This window comes from Macrobrachium nipponense, chromosome 22, assembly GCF_015104395.2.
Source record: "Macrobrachium nipponense isolate FS-2020 chromosome 22, ASM1510439v2, whole genome shotgun sequence".
NCBI classification, from domain to species: Eukaryota; Metazoa; Arthropoda; class Malacostraca; order Decapoda; family Palaemonidae; genus Macrobrachium; species Macrobrachium nipponense.
The window spans coordinates 27,788,048-27,809,115 of NC_087213.1; the positions used below are offsets into that span (position 1 = coordinate 27,788,048).

The 21,068-nt window shown below is 35.7% G+C and overlaps 1 protein-coding gene across 1 annotated transcript in view; it reads right to left on the reverse strand.

Moving 5' to 3' along the window:
- Positions 1-21,068, reverse strand: part of LOC135198559 (ubiquitin conjugation factor E4 A-like) — a 65,431-nt gene that overhangs the window by 17,575 nt on the left and 26,788 nt on the right. Inside the window, exons 7-13 of the mRNA XM_064226257.1 lie at positions 19,971-20,165; positions 12,590-13,284; positions 10,310-10,513; positions 10,008-10,149; positions 7,454-7,555; positions 7,060-7,222; positions 4,696-4,871 (exon numbers count right to left, since the gene is read on the reverse strand). Coding sequence (XP_064082327.1) covers positions 4,696-4,871; positions 7,060-7,222; positions 7,454-7,555; positions 10,008-10,149; positions 10,310-10,513; positions 12,590-13,284; positions 19,971-20,165 — 1,677 coding nt within the window. The remainder of the gene's footprint in view (positions 1-4,695; positions 4,872-7,059; positions 7,223-7,453; positions 7,556-10,007; positions 10,150-10,309; positions 10,514-12,589; positions 13,285-19,970; positions 20,166-21,068) is intronic.

The window sequence follows — 21,068 nt, forward strand, 5'->3', positions numbered from 1 at the left end:
AAGTGTTCTCCAGGTGTGAGAAAACACACCTGACTAAAATGATCTTTTTGCTCTGATGTTAGATACTAATTTTCCGCTCGCTGAAGTTATCAGAAATTTGTGAGAATAAATTAAGTACCCTCTTACTCTATTCATCTCTACAGTATATATAAAAGGACTAAATTGGAACTGAGTTAAAGTAAAAAAGTTAAAATAGAGTACCTAGGATTTTTTTCTAAATAAAATTGGAAATTGGTTCTCACTGGTTTTTGCCAATTCAACCTGCTCAAAAATAATAATTGGAGATTGGCTCCCATAACTGGTTTTTGCTAACACAGCCTCAGATATTTACTTATAAAATATTCTCCTAGCACAGCACTGCAACTCTAGACATGGATGAGTCACTAAACTGGTCTCCTTACAATAAATACCTACTATGCATTTCAGGGAGAGCTAGTCATAGTTTTTCTCAAATATTTTTTCAAACATTATTTTATTGAGATGGTACTCTTAACACAGTGTACAAGACACCTCGCCCTAATGTTTGGCAATATAATGCATTGTCAAGTGGTGTTAGTTAAGGAATTACTCTTGACTGTGAAGGGCAAAGTCGTATGAGTCAGCAGGAGTCATTTACAGATTCGGACGCCTGCAATCCCCCCACTCCTTGCCACTCCCTCCCTCCATTTCTCTCACTTTCTTTATTGCCATGTTTCTCATTTCTCCCCCTATAATACTATTTTCCCTGATATTTTTCAATACCAGCAGAGAATGAAAAGGATGGCGAGGTTTGATGTAATGACCATAACAAAGGTTAATTTTTCCCCAGCGTATTTGTTTATAATATCCTCGGCATGTCGGGTAATACCGTAATGATAAGGGGTTGTTTATCAGCTGGAGCAATCGCAATAAGTATTCACTGTCATTGATGGAGAAGGATTTTTCAATGCTGTCATGGCTGCCTTGTTACTTTGCATCATTGCAGAAATGCATTTGCAATAAGACTCCTAACCATATAGAAAATGGAGAAAGCTGACAACAAAATAAGGATCAATCACAATAGGTAAGTGAATCTTCATAACACTCACGCAAAAAGCACACGCATGTTGGTCAATCAGTCAATCAATGTATCTATATCTCTATCATGTTATTATCATATTATCTATTACTCTGTCTATATTTAACCCTTGCAGTATATATGAATGTTTGTGTGTGCACACGCTTCAGATTAAACAAAATATCACTTGAAACAACACATTAATTTTCATTTTTGTATACTCAATTCGAAATCAATCAAATTCACAAGGAACAAGTATATTCAGAGTTTATTAGTGATGACACATAGTTCCTTTGATAAACATATATCACAAGCATATTTGGTCTGTTGCCATCAAAAAATAAAAATCGAGCAACTCCTCAATTATGACAGTTTGCAGATTCTGCAAAATAAAGATACAAACCTGCGAAAGACAAGAAAATTCATTTCTTAACTGATTATGAATATGGCAAAAACTGGATACCTTCTTCATAACAAAAACCCTGTATGTTGAATGCCTTAAAATAGGGTTATTAATAGGTAACACTTAGGCAGTCTTCATAAATGACTGTCTCAATTGTAAGAAATACAAGTAAAATTTGGAACCTGTCTCAAAAACAGGTATGTACAGTATATGAATATAGTGCATCACATTACATTAATGATGATAAGTAATATAATTCATGATGCATGAAGCTCAACCCATTACAAAATTGTAGTGTGATATGAATAGAGAAACACACATGCAATGATATTATGATAGTGATAGTAGTTTCCCCCAAATTATACCCATTTTCTTTGTTTTTCCTTTACGGCACTTCGTCTGCTGATGTAATAAATCTCCACCTACTTGGGGATTTGGGGGAAGTGAGCAGACCTTGATGAACAGCCGACGGTCATACGCTCTTTAGCCTGCTTCCATTTATATAATTCAAGAACATATACTAGCACTAATTAAATTAACAGAGAATTTGCAAAATCCAACATATTTATTGCATCCAGCATAATATATAATATAACAGGCAAGAATGTGGGCGGCCAAGACGGGAAGGTGGGTTGAGGGAGGGATGAGGAGGGAAAGGGAGAGGAAGGGAGGGAGGAACAGGATGGGGATAAGGGACGTTTAAAAGCATTGGCTGGCAATGATTGACAACATGATGTAAGTCAAGAGTAAACGTCTTAACTAACACCACTTGACAAAGACTATATTACCAAAAATTAGCAGGACGTGTCTTGTACACAAACACAAAGTATCATTTTGATCAAATAATTAGTTTGAAAGATATTTGAGAAAAACGATGACTCACAGTCCCTGAAATGCACAGTAGTCACCTGAGGAAGATGACTGTATACATATATTACATGAAATTTGACCCAAACCTTTCATGGTCTAAAGAGCTACATCTCTGTTGTGGATATGGTAAAAAACAAAACTCACACTGAAATTAGTTCCATTTTTGCAAAGCAAGATAAAGTCTGGGAAGGTAAGCAAGTACATATACAATGCTGCAACCTTAAAAAATGCAGATCTGGGAAGGTAAGCAAATATACTATGCTGCAACCTTAAAAGATGCAGAAAGGTAGATTTGCATCCATTCACCAACTGGATAAATCATATTTCAACAATAACAGGAAGAACTGTCTTGTAAGAGTGTGTACATTATTATTGCAGGGTAAGAAGACCAGGGTACGAAATAAAAAAAATTCTTTAAAAAAAGAGACCATTTCAGATATGCACAAGATCCCCTGCAGTTATCCTGGGTCCCTCATAAAAGGGCTTGTTCTGATGGGAAGGGGCTAATAAAATAGTGGGTAACATTCACCACACCCCGAAAAAGTTGAGAATATTTCCATGTCTGCATCACTGGGATCCAGAATAAGGAAAGTTTCCCGAAAGGCTAACATCTGTTTAATCTTGCCTTTCTTTCTGTCTGAATCTTTAGTTGAAAACCCTTATTGACAGTCAACAGACTATAAACCCAAGAGGGCTCTAAAGGGAAATCAGCCTGTACAGAGAGAGACAAATTACAGGAAAATGTGATAGATAAATAAATATAGGGGAATAAAAAATCAAACCGATCATATGAAATTCATTTGTCAGCAGAGAGCAGGAATGAATCTGCTCCTCGCTTAGTATTTGGAGATCAGAAAATTCCACAACTGCACAAGCAAACTATTTCACATTTAGTAGTAGCCAAGATAAAACTAACAGGCTAACAGGTTTGAGTAATGTAGTATTAAACTTGATGCTAGACAATGATACTATTTGCAGCAGCAGCCTGCCTCATGTTGTGAGGAAAACCAGCTAGGCCAGGTAAAGAAGAGTGCAGAGGATGTCGGTTGTAGTACATTTTATGCAACAAAATGTGGTCACTAAATGTCTATGTCATAAGTCAACAATAGAAGGCTACAGTAGAGAACTACTCCAAACAAGGAAGAAGAGTTAAAATACTAAAGGATTTCAAAGGACACCAACTTGTCGAAAAACACATGAATTATTACAGTTTCAAGTCAATTTCTTTTACAAAATTACACCTAAAATAAAAAAACACTTAAAACCATACCATTTACATGTAAATCACATTGCAAAGTCAAGAGTGTTCTAACAAACAAACTATCATACTTCAAGTTTTAGAAGGGTTAAGTTTCATGCCCCAAAGCCTACTCCATTCATAAATACATGCCAAATCTCTATTCAAGGATTCTGCAACCAAAAACCTAAGAGGCAAAGAAGGAACAACAGCTAGAAGGGTAGCATCATCAGCATATGCAATCGGTTAGTTCTCCAGACCTTGCCATATGTTCCTGTGATAATTACATGTAACTTGAAGTTTCTGGAAGCAACTGAATGAATGTCTGTTGTATGTTTATTCCCTTTTTCACTTTTGCATTGCATTTTTTGTATTCAAAGTTTTGATAACCGTCCCTTAATAAAATGTGATTAATATAATTGTGGTAATCTACTGTAATTATAGAGCATTATGCATTTACCATTCATGGCCATGCCAAACAAATAAAAATATTTGTGTAATATACCTTCAATAAGTGCTAGACACACACACAAAGATTTGGAATGTATCTTAGAATTTTAATTTGGAGATACTGTATGATAATATAGTAAAAAACAGTATCTACCTGCTCAATATTAAATCAGCAGAGAAATGCAAATAGTATGTATGTGCATGAGGTGTATACATTACTTTTTTCATACATTATACATATTTGCATGAGTTTATACATTACTTTTTTGTACTTTATTACAGAATTTAACTGCATATAAGATTTTCATTAAAACTTACAGCGAAATACAGCACATAAGAAGAGAGGTCTTGGTTATTTAATATATTTTTTATTCGGAGGTAAAATCCCTGAACTGTCCATGAAGATTTTATATTATTAGCAAGTAAGAGTGAATTGATTAAAAACTAAAGTCAAAAGAACTTTAACAAACAAAAGATGAGCAAAGAAAATGTGTAATTACTCTGGATGAGAGTCTCAGCCTTAATAAGTCTCCTACAATAAAAACAAGTCACTGATGCTACATGCTATGAAAGGTTTGTCTATAGTATCCGGTTGAGGGACATATAACAACACTTTGGTATTGTAACAGGTAAATCTTAATATCTAAAAGTTTTACCAATGATTAATAATTTGGAGGATTCACTATAAACATGACATACCTTTGAAGATGGAAGTATGACTGGGTCATTCATAAGATGAGACATAATAGGATCTAAAAACTCATCTGGAGCGCTGGCAGCTAAATCATCTTCCTCAGCACGTACCTTCCCAGCTTCTTCAACCTTTAAGGCAACTGCTTCTATTTCCTCTGCTAGAACTCCTCGTTTGATGCGTACTGGGTATTGTAAGAACAAGATAAAAAATATGTAGTTATAAGTGAATAGGTAAAATACATTTTAATACAACTTTCTCTTTAATACTCACTGTTATGGCCGAACAAATTGTTATGAATTCCATGGATAAAGGTCAACAGGTTATGTATCATAAAGTAACATGTTATTCTTTAACACCACAACATTTACTGAGATGGAAAACTTGCAGGTCATAATCTTGCAAGACATAATATCTATACAATAAATTTTCATAATAAATTTATTATTTGGATAACTTGATAAATTAAGTATATCTTAGTTTTACCAGACCACTGAGCTGATTAACAGCTCTCCTAGGGCTGGTCTGAAGGATTAGTTATTTTTATGTGCCTAGGAACTAACTGGTTCAGTTTCTATAACCAGAAATAAATTTCTCTAATTCTGCGATAGCAGAGTGGGGAATCGAATCTGGACCCTGAGATTGATAGTCGAGCACATAACCAACTTTTACAACGAGGGACTATAAATTACATGATAACTTTTCACCTATTCATATTCTGAATATATCAATAATATAATTTTCACACACCATTTTCAGTACTTCAATCGTCTCGCTCTATATAAAAAGTTAACTTGACTAAGAGAGAAAAACAAGCCTAAATATTAGGGCAGCCACAAATAGTCTAACCAAACTGTGGTACCTCAAATTGGGTGACTTATTCTTTGCTTTTTTTTTGCACCACTGACATTAAGTCTGCAGTCCTTCTATACAAATTTGTAGCCACCCTTTTCACATCCTTCTGGGCAATAATTGTGACACAGACTGTATTCTCACAATTCCATACATAATTCTTGTTTCTCAAATTCGTTTTGAATCATAGATCCTGAAATCCTGTACATACAACTTTGGTTCTTTAATGGAGGCATTGATCTTATAAAGCTCTTGATATCCTGAATTGTGTTAATAACAATATTGTATTTACCATGACTATTGCATAAAATAAGGTCTACTTACAAGAATGTACATTCTGTGCTTAACCTCCTTTGATATCCTTGGACACTTAGGGAGAATAATATCTACTTTTTATGTACAGTATATGTCTAATAAGTTGGTTTGTACCGACATGAAATACACTGTGCACAGGAAGCAGGCAAATAGATAGAAAGGGAGTAACAAAACTCAGTAGTACAAGTAATTTGAGCACCAATTTTACTTCTTTGATAAATGGTATTTAATTTAATTTTTACTACAAGCTTACGGGTTAGGTTGTAAGACAAAAATTATATAACTGGGATTTTACTGTGTATCTACTTGTCTCTAATCACTGGAGCTAGACTTATTATGACATCAATATGAAAACTTCACACCATAAAAAGGCAATATTTGAAAGTGTAAATAACTGTGACTGATAGTATCACTCATCAGCAAGAATAAAATAAAGCAGTGCTTCATAGAGTGAATTATAAATATCCTTCTTTTTTTTTTACTAACAGGTAGCAACGTCTACTTTTTTTTAGTTAGGATATATGTATGTATATTTATGTATTATTATTATTATTATTATTATTATTATTATTATTATTATTATTATTATTATTATTATTATTATTATTATTATTATTATTATTATTATTAAATTAATAAAGGTCAAGTAAACACACCTAATACATCATGAGCCTGGGAGAATAGCTGTGGAGTGTATGATCTTCCATCTGCAGAAACAGAACTACAAAATGCTTCATCACTATAAAGATGAGTATAGATGGTACAAATGTCAGATACTATTTCAGCTGGTCTGAACTCGTACTTCTCCATGTCACGGACCTACAGAATATTCAAAAGGAAGCAGATAAGTACAGCATAATGTTTAGCTGAGAAAAATTATATTTTTACTTAAATAGCTGATGTTTCTTGCACAGGCTCCAGTGGAGGGCTTTTGCCACTGAATCATGCCTCTTTTTGTACTGGTTCTGTGCAAGTGCCGGGCATTCACTTGCTATGTGGTTTATGGTTTCATTTTTCGTATTGCACTTCCTACATATGGGAGAGATGTTATTTCCGTCTATCGTACTTTGAACGATAGACGGAAATAACATCTCTCCCATATGTAGGAAGTGCAATACGAAAAATGAAACCATAATAATATTATTATTATTATTATTATTATTATTATTATTATTATTAAATTAATAAAGGTCAAGTAAACACACCTAATACATCATGAGCCTGGGAGAATAGCTGTGGAGTGTATGATCTTCCATCTGCAGAAACAGAACTACAAAATGCTTCATCACTATAAAGATGAGTATAGATGGTACAAATGTCAGATACTATTTCAGCTGGTCTGAACTCGTACTTCTCCATGTCACGGACCTACAGAATATTCAAAAGGAAGCAGATAAGTACAGCATAATGTTAGCTGAGAAAAATTATATTTTTACTTAAATAAAAAGCTGAATGTTCATGGATATTAAACAAAAATTGTTTGCAACCAACAAAAAACCTTGAGCTACATAGTTTTGATGCAAAAGTGTTTCATTGCATACAGATATATTGTAATTTGTGAAAAGAAAGAACAAATGGTAATACAACAAACAGGTTTACCTTTAAGTTGCGTTGCTTATGGCCTACTAATGTAGATAAAAAGTAATTCAACATTGCAGCAATTCTGTCCACTAGTGTGCCATGAGTGAAAAACTGAGGAATCTGAAAAGATTGTATCATTCCCAAGTTCCAGATTAACTATAATAATCAAGACACCTTACAAACTCCAGCCCTATTTTACATCATACGTCCACTATTTCAATATGTAATTAGTCTTAGGAAATTCTCATCTAATACTCTGAAGCTCTTGTAACCATTTCAAAATTTGACAACCATGAAGTGCAGTATTTCTTGTTTATGTTATATTCGTAGGATTTCATGATTGGCTAACCATTAATTTGTAATTGTCACTGTACTATTTTAGCATTTATTCAACAAGGGAATAGTTTTATTTCTAGATACTATACCCAACAATACATGTATTATTCAAATAAGTGTTTCTGTCAAGACAATTATCTTATGAATTCTGAAACCAGTTTACACAAAGAAATCAATCGAGACAAGACTATTAAACACCTCTGATCCCAGTCTAAAGGTTACTTATGATGAAGAAAAGAATAATGGAATCAATGGCCTGTTTCCAACCTATCACCTCTCATTTAAGAACAAATCATTTAGGACAGTATGTACTATAAGAACCTGGAAACAAAACTCCAATTAAAACATAGTAAATGATTTTATGTCAGCCTCTCCCTTCCTGGAATTGGATATTAAATGAATCATCATTCTCTCTCCTTTGACTTGCATGAAACCCGTTTTCAATTATTTCCTGTGCCTTCTTACAGGCATACATCCTTATCTACTGTTTTTCTGACTAACTGTTTCTCATCCTTTCTCATCAAGCATCTAAACCATCTCGATCTATTTTCCGTCTGCTGTTAACCACATCTGACCACTCCCTATTCTCATGATCTCCCCACTGTATTCTGGCAATGAATTAATTTTCTCAGTCCTACTTTACAAAATTAATTCCACTTTCTTATTTTTTCCCATTTTTCAACTACAGAGTACTACAGACCTTACATAATCATCATATGTCTTTGCTGTATCTGCTAGTGGTATATCTCTATTTGTAATTATTCTAGTAGTTTAGTCTTTCTTTCTATTCAAGCTGCAGGTACTCACAATTATTATCAGACTTGGTTCTTAAACAGTACAATATAATACCACAACCGTATCATCTATCTTCAGAGCAATGCTGTATTCTCATCTGAGTATCATGGGGAAAAAATTAATACATGTCACCCACGTTTTTATGTACTATAGTCATTTTTTTATCAAAACATTTCTAGAACTGATCTTGATTACATCTGGTATAAGTATTTGTCTGATAACTCCCTCTAATGACAAACTTTTGGACTGTATAAAAAATAAATTGGCATGATTTCTTTGGCAAAAATTGCCAAACTCTCATCCATATCCATCAAACTTTCATCATCTGGAGGTTTAAAGGTCACTTGTGAGTGGCAAGGCAAATGACAGGCAACTGTACTAGCATTTAATGTCCTACAGACCAACCAGATACATATGATAGGTCATAATCCCCTCCCAACCCAAGCTAGGACCATGGAGAACCATGCAGTGGCTGCTGATGCCCAGCAAGGAGACCTATGGTCTTACCAAAACTCCCCTACCCCTTACTCACAGGGTTTATAAGGCTGCGTTTTGCTAGTGAATGTCATAACATGACCAGGCCTTGAACTCAGGACTGTTACACCATGAAGACCAGTCAAAACCAAAAAGAGCTACCATATTCACTGGTCTGTCACTTAGTGAATATCAAGTTCCATCCCAATCCATTCATTAATTTCATGTAAACCAGCCAATTGAGACAATATGAACAATAATAAATGCTTTGATACAGGCAATTACTTTAAAGGACACTCAAGAGCAGCAATACCAGGGAAGAATGTTCTCAAGACTGAACATACAAAAATGGTTGGAGCCATCTCTATCCAAGCTTGGACAAGGAAGAACCAGTAAGTAGCTGGTGATCATTCAGCAGATAGGAATCCTTAGCTCACGGAGACAGTAAGATCATGTTGCCAGCGAAATTTATCAAGCCAAGATCAGGACTTGAACTCAGTACTATGACACTGTGAGGTCCTGGCAAAACCACTGAGCTACACAGTTGCTCAATGTAAGTCATGAAGCAAGGTAAGTAGTCTACCCTAAAAGATAAATTAATCAATTTTTCCTTGAAACAGTTAATAGATGCATTATGGCACACTGAAAACTAATAAAAATTATAACCACAAAGGAAATGCTTGGTTTGCACAACTCAACAAGATTTAAAGTGACAAGTGCCCACAAATAAAAAAAAGAAAAAAAAAGACAATAGATATGCCTTGAAATGACACCAAATCATTATTTAGTTTACCTTCAGTGATTTAGTAGGTTCCCTGGCAGGGCTCCTAGACAGACAGCTCTCAACTGTATTTTGGATCTATGGTAAGTTTTTAATTAAGAAAGTGGTCTCTAAATCCTACAGCTCAATCCAAAAAGCCTCTTCCAGAGAAGGCTGACTAACCTTACAAAAAACATTATGACATACCTCTTTTGTAAGCATACTTAGTGTCTGAATTGTACTTGACCCAAGCATGTTGTGGAAACGTGCCAATGCAGATGTTTGTTGGAAACTCTGTTCTCTCTCAGCCCGCTGCTGTGCTGGCAAAGATGTCCAAGTTCCATTATCTCTGGAAGATAAATATTTTCTCAGTGTATTCATCATACTAGAACTCATCTTTAAATATTTTCTCAGTGTATTCATCATACTAAAACTCATCTTTAAATTTATGCACAAAATACATTCAGCAACACAATACTGATATAAATAGACTGGATACAGTAATTTACCTTTCAATCTGACTTTCTCGCAACTGTGACATATAAGACAACCCTTCATCCAGAAGGAAAATAGCATCATTTATAAGAAGATTGATGAAGCGAAGGAAAAGAGGTGGTTTAGCTGATTCCATGCTTGCTAGAGCTTGACCAGCTAAAAGTTTGAAACTCTTCTTGTGCCTAGGTGATTCCCAAAGGTATTTCATGACTTCGTACCTGAAGTAAAGAAGAATATAATGCAATATATAACGAGGATGTTGGCTTCAATCATTGTTCAAATGAAAACAAATAAAATTAGATATGTAAAGGATTTACAAAATACAAGACTATAACTATTCTTGCAAATACAAAATACAGTTCAGAGTATGGAAGAAACACCCATAGTTAGCCTAAACTACAAACAACTTCCTCAATACAGGAAGAAGTATTTGCAAAATAAAAGAAAAAAAATCCTGCCATAACAGAGCTCCACCAACAAATTATTTTGTGTAAACAATCAAACTTTTAATGAAGATATCACCATAACTTCAACGAAAGTTTGATAGTATGATGAATGCAACAGCTTTTCATGGTTAGCTGGTGAAGGATTTTCAGTGTGAAATAAGAGGAGCTGACATTGCTTGATAAATGCCATAGAAACTCCAAAGGCTCACTGCATTGATTATACAGCAAACTAGACCTATATGAAAATATGGGTATTGTGCTGGAATAGCATATTCTGAATAACAAATATAGTACAGCTTTTACCTCGATGACTAGTGCAAGGAAATGACACTTAAATGTTTAAGCTCAGAAGAATCTAATGTGTAAATATTCACATTTAACTGGTATTTATGTTATATACTGTCTATCCTTTGCAAAAATTATGCTCATTATTAATTCAGAATAACAATAGGAATTGTCAAAAAACCAACACAATGAACAAACACCACTTGTTATTCTAAAACAGATGCTGTAAGGATTTTCTGAAGCCTAATTTTCTCAACATCTCTACATTACAGTGTGTATTAGTAATCAATTCATAGAATTAATATGTGCAGGATTAACTATTACATACTACCATAAAATTTAAGTTGTAATAAAATGTATATACAGAATGCAGCCATGATGGCAAATACTGATAATATATATGTTCAGACAGATACCTACAATTTGTTAGAGGTATAAAATTAATTATAATTAGAAAGTTAATCCTTTGAGCTTGTCGATATAATTCTAAACATTATCTTAAAAGCAAATGTTCAACATGAGAAAGTGGCTAAATAATTTAATTTAAAAAAGTAAAAGCAAATGTTCACTGAAAATAGCAAACATTTTTTATCTTTTTCATACTAATATAACAACCTACAATATACTTGAATTATGAAATACAAATATTCATATAGTCTAGGTTCATGCAAAATGTCACATGCTCTGTAGTAGGGTAATAACCAAAATGTTTCTGTAATGTTTTGGAAAAAGCCTTCTAATAAACAGTTTTGATTAACTAGATTAATAATTTCAACTGAATTCACCTAATCTAATATTTTCTATTACTAAATAACAATTAAAAAAACAGTTAAGAAATCTACTGAAACAGAGAATGCCTATTAACTAGTACATTTAGACTAAACACTGACAAATAATACAAAATGTCCCATTCTCACCAACAACCTTGCAAATCTATTTTGTCAATACTGTATCTTGGTAAACTCAACACTTTTGACTGAATTATGGTTATGCAATGCTTTACTTAAAATAATTTTCCTATACAAGGTATATTTTACAAAAGCAAAACATTCCTGATGTCTGCAAAAGATATAGTTCAGGTCCAAACAGCAGAGAAAAATTGCAAAAAAAAAAAAAAGTCCCACTTGGTTTCTACTTTTACCCACCCAAAGATTACACTTATCCTTTCAAAGCCAAAACAAAAACTGATGTTTTAATTGGTTGATATTTTCTGGAGTGGAATCATTCAGTCAATAATAGGGCAACATTGTGGCATAGCAAGGCCACCAAAATTTCTCAAAATATATGGTAGGGCACAATCAGCAAAACCAAGGAGAGCATTACACTTTGCTAAGATTATGCTGTAAAAAGGAATCCTCCCAATATGCAAAACCATAAATGGAGGTCATATATCACATATACTGTTTGCATTTCTCTATATAATTCACTAACTTCATTTATATTCAAGCATTATTATTGTTTAGTGAAAATGGTTGACAGTCAAACTTCACTTAATTTTACTGCCAAATCAAATAGGTAATGTAACTCATTATTTCCTGTTTAATATATAACACAAAAACTTACATAGGTCTTCGGTAGTTAAATTTTTCTTCAAAGGCCACACTTTGTCCAGTCATCTCTATGCTGACAAAGACATGAATGAGAGCTTCAACAATATGACCTGAGGCAGGATGATTAAATAAGATCTGTTCACGATAGCCAGTAAACAATCCTCCAGTGCTCCCACGATCTGGGAGTAAAGTCTCTAAACACTCTGCAAGATGAGCCCGTAAGTGGGGGTTGTTCATTCGATTGGGAGAGCCCATGAATACTATTATAAAGGACATGAAATGAGGAAGAACTTGTGAGGCTCCACTGGAATCAAGTAGAGCAGTATTAAATCTCCTTACAGCACTAATGGTTTCAGTTAAAGTCTCTACTAAAAATTCTGGTATGCATTGGAGATAGTAATGAACTTTATCATCATCTGGTAATGGCAATGTAACAGCCTGTAAAGATGTTGGAAGGCTCTTTTGATCAGGGGGTATTAATGCAATTTGAACCAGCCATTCTGCTGACACTGCCAAAAACTGTAACAATGCTTCTGCCATGTTTGGCTCAAATATTGCTGCTTTGAAAGACAAAAGTTCAGCTGTCCAAGTTTCCATGTGACTGTGCATCCTCTCAGCAGCTGGAGAACCTTGAGCAGACACTTCTTGATACTGATGCTGTAAGCGGGATAGGTCTTGAGATAACCTATATAGTTTTTGTTGAACAACCTGAAAAAAGCATAAAAAAAGACTTCAAGCAACCAAGTAATAATCAAGTCAAAAGTAAAACCTACATTTGACTCTGTAAACTAGTTTAGTTTCCTTTGTGTTTTTATTAAAATATATCAAACTTTTAATCACAAAATAACTCATTTTTATCATAATGCATCAGTCACTCTACATAAGGTAAGTAGTAATTCAATACAGAAATGCCTTTGAGGTTCACAACAACTGATACATTAAAAGAAAATTTGCCACTCTCATAATTAGAATTTACCAAAAATTAATCAAAAATTAATTAATTTTATGAAAGTTAAGATTAGCCTCCAAAAGAACACATCAGTGACTCTGGGTCCCCTAGAGAAAGATTGTTCAGTGAAACATCAACTTAATTTGCTGAGGCAAAAGGAAACAGCTTTTGTGAGAAAAACCAACCCTTAATTACATCTCAGGCAGGATGGACAGTACCCAGTGAAACAGACTCATGCATTTTACAGAAAATATGCTATTTTTCTGGAATCAAAGATAATTTGTCATAGCTTTTAAAAAGTGCATAAAAATTAGTGTACTTTGGTCCTAGAGATTAATTTATCAGAATGGGGTCTTTGTTGCTTGTACAATTTACATATCAAGACTCCTATTTGTCAAAAAATAGGCCTTGAGCTGCACAAATAAACACCATCTGGATATCAGTAATGGGATCTTTTTAATGCTTTTACACTTTATATCTCATAACTGCATTTTGTGAAATATAAGCCTTTAAGGCATGTTTATCAAATGTTTAAGAATCTTAAGTAACCATAAATGTAACTAGGTTTATACTGTAATATCAAGCTAGTCTTTGGGCTGCATAAGCTTTCCTTAAATAATCTATATGTACTAATCAAACTATTGCCAGGTTTGTATTTAATAAAGAACATCATGCCTATTTTTTTATTTATAGACCCTGTAAAGGGAGTTAATTTTCAAATGGCAAATTTGCTGACTTTGAATCCATACGAACATTTCTTTTTCTTTTTTAAGAATGAATTTTCAACTTAAATCACTGCAGTTATTCTTAGTTAACATAATACATACATACTAATGCCATAAAGTGCAATTCTTGATGCAAATGCTACTACTATACAGGATGTAGAACGAGTTTATACAAATATTTTGGGAAATGAAAGAAAAAGTCATTCTGAGCAGAAAATTTTCTATAAACATATACAATTTAAGGCTTTGTTTGTCAGTGTGGTGAATTTTTAAAATAACGGTTTTTCCTTAACACTAATCTCCGCCAAGATGGTGTACGCATGTCTGAGTAGTCAGAGACATAGGGCGGAGGGGTTGTTGAAGTGCATTAGGCAGCTGGATTGCTAGTCTTAATTATGATTTTTTTCTTACACGTTTTTGATAAAATTATATTTTCATAAGAAAATAAAGTTTTGTATATACTTACCCAGTAATTATATAGCTATTAGTTTCCACGGACGGCAGTCTAATTCAAATTTTGCGAGTACCGCTTTGATAGCTCAGTGTGTAGGTACTAAGTATACAGTACTGTCCCCCAAGGGCAATACTAGGAACAACTTAGCAAAGCACTTCATTCTGTTTCATGCATAATGTCCATAAGAGGGGAGGCAGGTGGGCTCCAATCATATAATTACTGGGTAAGTATATACAAAACCTTATTTCATTATAAAAATATCATTTTTGTATATGAGACCCAGTAATTATATAACTGATTCCACATTGAAAGGAAGTGGGATCATGGACATACTGCAAAGCATTATGTTATGTAATGAATTCGAAATAGAAAGGTCGCTAGCATTAAAAAAAAAAAAAACAATGCTTGTCATTCCTATCAGTTAAGAGAGCTATGCAGATGAATAGCTACTGCCTCTGGTTGGCGCTCGTCTAAACTTGTAGTGGCATGGGGGTAGAGCCAAGGGTCGCCTCCTACTTAGGGGAAACTTTGCAGCGAGGAGAATGCTCCTTTGGTTAGTAAAGTATGATAGGTGCCCACCCTTGCTCTGGGCGCAGCACTAAAACAACCAGAATACACTGACACCTACACTGTAATAAAGTCAAGACTAATCCACTGAGAGTGGGGGGTGCTCCAGGTACACAGTACCCCCTGGCTCTCCAAACTCAGCACTTTACTGAAAGGTGAAGAGATAATAATAGGAGAACATCCTATGCTTCCTTCCATGATGCTATGCCAGTCACTAAAATGGTCACGAGGTACTGAAAAAATTTGACACTTTTTAAACCTACATAAATCATATGATAAGCACAGATCCCTCACGCCTCCGGTAGTTCAATGGCAGAATGGGTGTAAAGAGCAAATAACGCCTGAAAACTAAGGAAGTACAGGCTGTTCTTCAAAGAAGGCCAAAAAACACTCCACAGCAATGAGTGTGTTTTAAACATGAAGTCCATATAAACCAGAAGACAACACGTTTAGACAGAGGAAGAGACAGGTTCTTCCAACATCACTCCAATTCGGGGTGAACAACTAGTAATTGAACACTTTACGAATTAGAAAAAGAATATGGTAGACAAAAAAAACCACTGTTTGTCTGAGGAATCACTCTGAATCATCGCAGTGGCCTATGGATCAATTGTGATGAAGGAGACTTACGGACTTCTGTTGTACCATGGGGTAAACAGAAAGATGATAATGAGTTTAAAGAGACATATCTCTGTCTGATGATTCTTGCAATGGCAAATGTGGAGTACAAAATAGGAACCATAAGCAAGAATCCAAAGCCAACCAGACACTTAAGTCTGTGATGGCCGGGCAGAGATCCAATTTAGCAGTTAAACCTCGACAGCTGAGAAACGATACTAATTTGAACAAACACTAAGTGAGAAGGCAGTCACTGCTCCTCACATGACTCTAGGCTGAGTTGCCTGGTAGCACATTCTGCCTTGGAATGGATTTTTCTTGTAAAGCCATCAAGTGCATGACAGATACCCTCGAGCACTTACATGTTAACTACAACAAGAGGGAAAGAAACCCCATCGCTCGGTGATAATTCCAGTTTTGTGGTGTTGTTGCCAAAACAACACTAAAATCAAAATAAAAATCGGCAACTCTTAGAAGGCCCAGAAGGCTGTCCTGAGTTTCAGGAAATTAAGAGAAGGTACTATTCGTCTTGGTCACACACCAGAGGAATAAACTTACAGGCATGCGCCTATTACTCGAACGTTACAACTGACAACAGATGCATGTCCTGAGAATACACAAGTACGAATATTCGTAGCCTCCTGTCGACCAAGCATCAGCATAATTCTTCTTCACTTCAAAGAGATAAAGAATAAGGACTGGAAGCAGACCTCCTTCATTCTCTAATGAAGCGAAGGTGAAGGAAAGATTCTATGGCAATAACTGGACCCAAAGCCAACTAGTTCAAACCGAACTGGTTGTTCCCACACTAACTGGAAAGATCCTAGGATCGAACCAAGAACATAGGCTCTCGCAACCAAACTCTGGGGAGAGTAATCCGTAGATTTCCTCTTATTCAGGATTACTGTTCTTGTCCACTTTTCTCAGAACTAGCGAGAGCGGGAATAACGCACATGATCATCAACTTGCTGTGATGATAGCAATCCAAAGACTCTGAAAACGTATTCGCCTAAGCGAAAAACACGCTTCCTGAAGGGAGAGCAGAGGTTTTCACCCACCAAACGGAGCATTCTCTTCCCACAACTGGTTTGATAGCAGGAATGAGAGAGAGAACAGAGTAGACTTGACTGTGCTAAAAGATGGCGAGAACTTGCCACTTCTCGCCATGCATCTGTCTTCGTGATCAAAACTTCCCACTGAGGACTAAATAAAGAACCTCTTCCTCGACTCTCGTGATGTCCTGTTCAAGTGGTGGCTAACAAAAGATCATCTAGTGTCGACAAAGATGAACAAGGAGACTGTGTCGTCAGGTGTCCAATAGGAAGCGCCAGACTATCAACAGCTGGTGTTAGGTGAGGCGTGGAAAACAGCAAGCGAGCTGAAGCAAGGAAGTAGATGCCTCAGAAGGCGAAGAGGCAGAGGGAACTTGTGCATGACAAAATACACCCGATACGAGAGAGATTCAAGTGGCTAGGCACCAATACCTGGTGCTCATCATGAGAATCGGTACTATTCTCATTAGTGTCTAGGATAAAAGTATACTGAGAAGGCTCATATATACCAACGCAGGAGTAGAGTTCTAATTCACTTCTTCTTCTGCAGACGACAAGTCGGTATTTCCACCTGTAAGAGCATTGTAAAATAAGTAACCTTTCTTTAATTCAGTGACTACTGAGCACCAGTCACCAGTTCGACTGAGGGGGAAAAACTCCCATCGGATTCCCTTCAGTCAAGTCAGCTGAGTTGTGAGTGAAAATCGACAGAGTTGTATCAGCTGAGTCGCAAGTCGAACATCAACTCAGTTGAATCAGCTGAATCTAGAGTCAAAATTCGACAAAGTTGGACCAGCTGAGTTGCGAGTCAAACATCGACTGTGAGGAGTTGGACAAGCAAGACTGCAAGAGTGCGAGGCTTCATCAACTGAAGAATACCTCTTCAGAGGTCAAGAGACCAAAAAATCCCATCAACAACGCGATCTATTAGGTGACGAACCACTGGAATAGGATGGTTGAAACCTATGCACTCATGGCAGATTCGACCGAAGGGGAAAAATCCCTCCTCACAACACATCCACCAAGACACCTTTTCAATGGCTGTCTGCTGATACCTGGGAAAAGCTACAGGTTCGACTGAGGGGGCAACAAACCAGGGCAACCCCCTCAGACTCCCTTCGATTACCAGTATGTCTTCTCCTCAGTGCGGAGGAACAGTACAGTGACTTTAAGTCTAGGAGATCTGAGGGGCCAGATAGTCACCCCCTCTGACACATTCAGAAAGACGCCTTTTCAGCGGCTGTCTGTCAATAACCTAGGACCAACGACAGGTTTGACTGAGGTAGCGACTGCCTGTCTGTAACCCCTGACCTCCCTAGGATCTTCCTATATGTTTCCTCCCAGGTGTGTGTGAGCGGGACAGTGACCTTTGTCTAGGAGAATTGAGGGACAAGTAGCTGCCGCCTCCACTGCACAACACTTCACTGTTACAATGATAATTCATGATAATCGAAATAAAATGCTGGCAAAGGCATGGAATGGAAGCAATGGAGCGAGGCATGGGAGCAAATGACAAAGATAGGAGGAGTAATAAGAGAGAATTGGCGTCAAGTATGTTGGCCTAAAAGAATGTCTTAACATTCACAAATTACTTTAAGGTATCTATATTTACCAGCAGTTTGCAACTATAATAGCCTATGGCTGGTAAACAAAATCCCAAACACAAGGTATAACCTAAGGGAATGATGCAATCTTCATGAATTAATCTTAAAGGTAATTGTTAACCAATGACTTGAACATAGCCTAATCTCGGTAAGTCAATAATAAATGCAAAGGTTATAAGATACAAGAATGGAATAACATTCGAGAATTATTTCAAGATAATTATTTACCGGTGTCTTGCTAATGGCCTATGGCTGGTAAACAAAATCTAAACAAAAGCTTGGCCTAAAGAAAGGATGTTAAAACATGATTACTTAAGGCAATTATTAACCGATGACTTGTGCATAGCATAAGCCCCGTAAGTAAAACATAATATGCAAAAGTATTAGGCCTAATTGAATGGTGATACATTCAAGAACTATTCCTGGAGAATACAAATATCCAGCTTGATGATAATCTAAATTAAACAAACAAAGGAAAAGACTTATGCTGATCGACGGCTACAAATGTGTTTCGGTGGTTGGGTAACATTACCAAAATCCGGTGATATAACTGGAAAATAAGAACAAGCTGCTGTAAGCACTTGATGTTTAGTCAAGCGCGGCAGGAGACAGAATGAAGTGCTTTGCTAAGTTGTTCCTAATACTGCCCTTGGGAGATGGCACTGTATACCTAGTACCTACACACTAAGCAATCGAGGCGCTACCCGCGAAATTTGAATTAGGCTGCCGTCTGTGGAAACTAATAGCTATATAATTATTGGGTAAGTCTCATACAAAACGTGACATTACAGTCCCTCCAACTAGTAAATCACCTCTGAACAGACTTCATTGTAGTCTAATTTTAATTATGTATTAGATTTATGCATCAAGAAAGTATTGTAAAAGAGATGAGAAGAAACAAAGAGAAAGTCTGGCTTGAAGAGGAGATGGAAAAGAAAAACTTTTTTGCTTTTCCACCTTGCTCCTTGCTTCTCCACCTTGCTCCTTGCTCATGCCCTTCACACTTTAGCTGTTCATGCTATATATCCATGGTAAAGAAAATCCAGCAATCAAACAAAAACAGAAATTCCAACAGGAGCATAGCAAGACATCTTCACTTTATAGTGGCTCAAGAAAAGTGCTTGGTGACAGCTGGTGGGGGGGAGGGGGTCTTTCTTTATAAGCCCTCCTACATAAAAGGGTCTGGTTTGTATTCCCGTAGGGACAAATAGAATAAGCATAAAATACTAATTACATAAAAGAAAACTTTGTATTAAGTTTAATTTACTTAAAAACAGGAAAAGGAAAATAACTTCTGTTCATATATGTACAAGCGTAAGTAGTCACAACCATAAACTACAATCACATGGGAACCTGTCCTAACCAAAGCTGTACAACAAGAAAATCTGATTTCACCTCATCAGTTTACAACTTGACAATACAAACCTGAATCCCAAGATGAAGTGCTCGATGTGTCAAGAAAAAGCAAGAGCTAATAAACGAGTACTGTTTTGCGTGCAAGACAGGAGAATCATCAGGAGATGGAACAAGGGTAGTCTGCTTTCCTAAATCTCCTGTGTATGCTCCTGGAACACCATTATCATTGGACACCCTAGGTGCAATGCAATATGTCGGGTCAACCTGGAAAATATTTATCCATGAATAAACTCAAAAATAACTTTAAAGCATTAAGGACTTCCCACAAAATACAACCTTTCCCCAAAACCAATGTACTATAGGTAAAAGACAAGTAAAAATATTAAGTAAATAATGTATGAATGATGAAAAATAATACTATAGGAAAGAATATGAAAGAAAAAACAGAAACAAAAAGTACAAACTATTCTGTTAACAAGCTTCAAGTGTAAGTATCACAAAATAACGGCGATGCAGACACCAAGGCTCAGAACCTCAAGTGGCTTAAGGCTCTTGCTGAGCTCAATATTATTATGCCACATCACAAAAATTTAGCTTCATGCTATCAAAGGGGAACAAGGGGCTAGGAGGGAATGGAATGGAATGGAATGGAATGGAATATGGAATTTAGCCTTGAAGCCAAGCACTGGAATCCAAAAGATTATTCAGCGCTATAATGAATTTGGTTTGAAATACATGTCAGTGAATTTATGAATGAATAAATAAAATAACAAGGGGGTAGGAAGGAAGAAAGTAAAAGTAACATTATATTACAAGGCCATGTATGGTACCATTATCCATTGTATGGTACCATTATCCAAAAAAAAGTTCTTGAAATCTAATGTTAAAAATATACCTTACCCTTAAGAAAAGTAATATGCACAAATTAGTAAAAACTCACTTTGTGAAGATGTTAAAGTTTTACTTAAAAAGTAGTCTGGTCATTTTAATAAGATATTTTGACAAAAACATATTAATCTTTATATATTCTAATTAGCCTTATTACTACCAACCTACATTTGCACACTGGTAATATACAAATTTTATAAACTAACCACACCAATGGGAGATTAGGATATACCCTTGCCTTGAGATTTATTGATAATCAACTTGCCATTAAATAGTAAG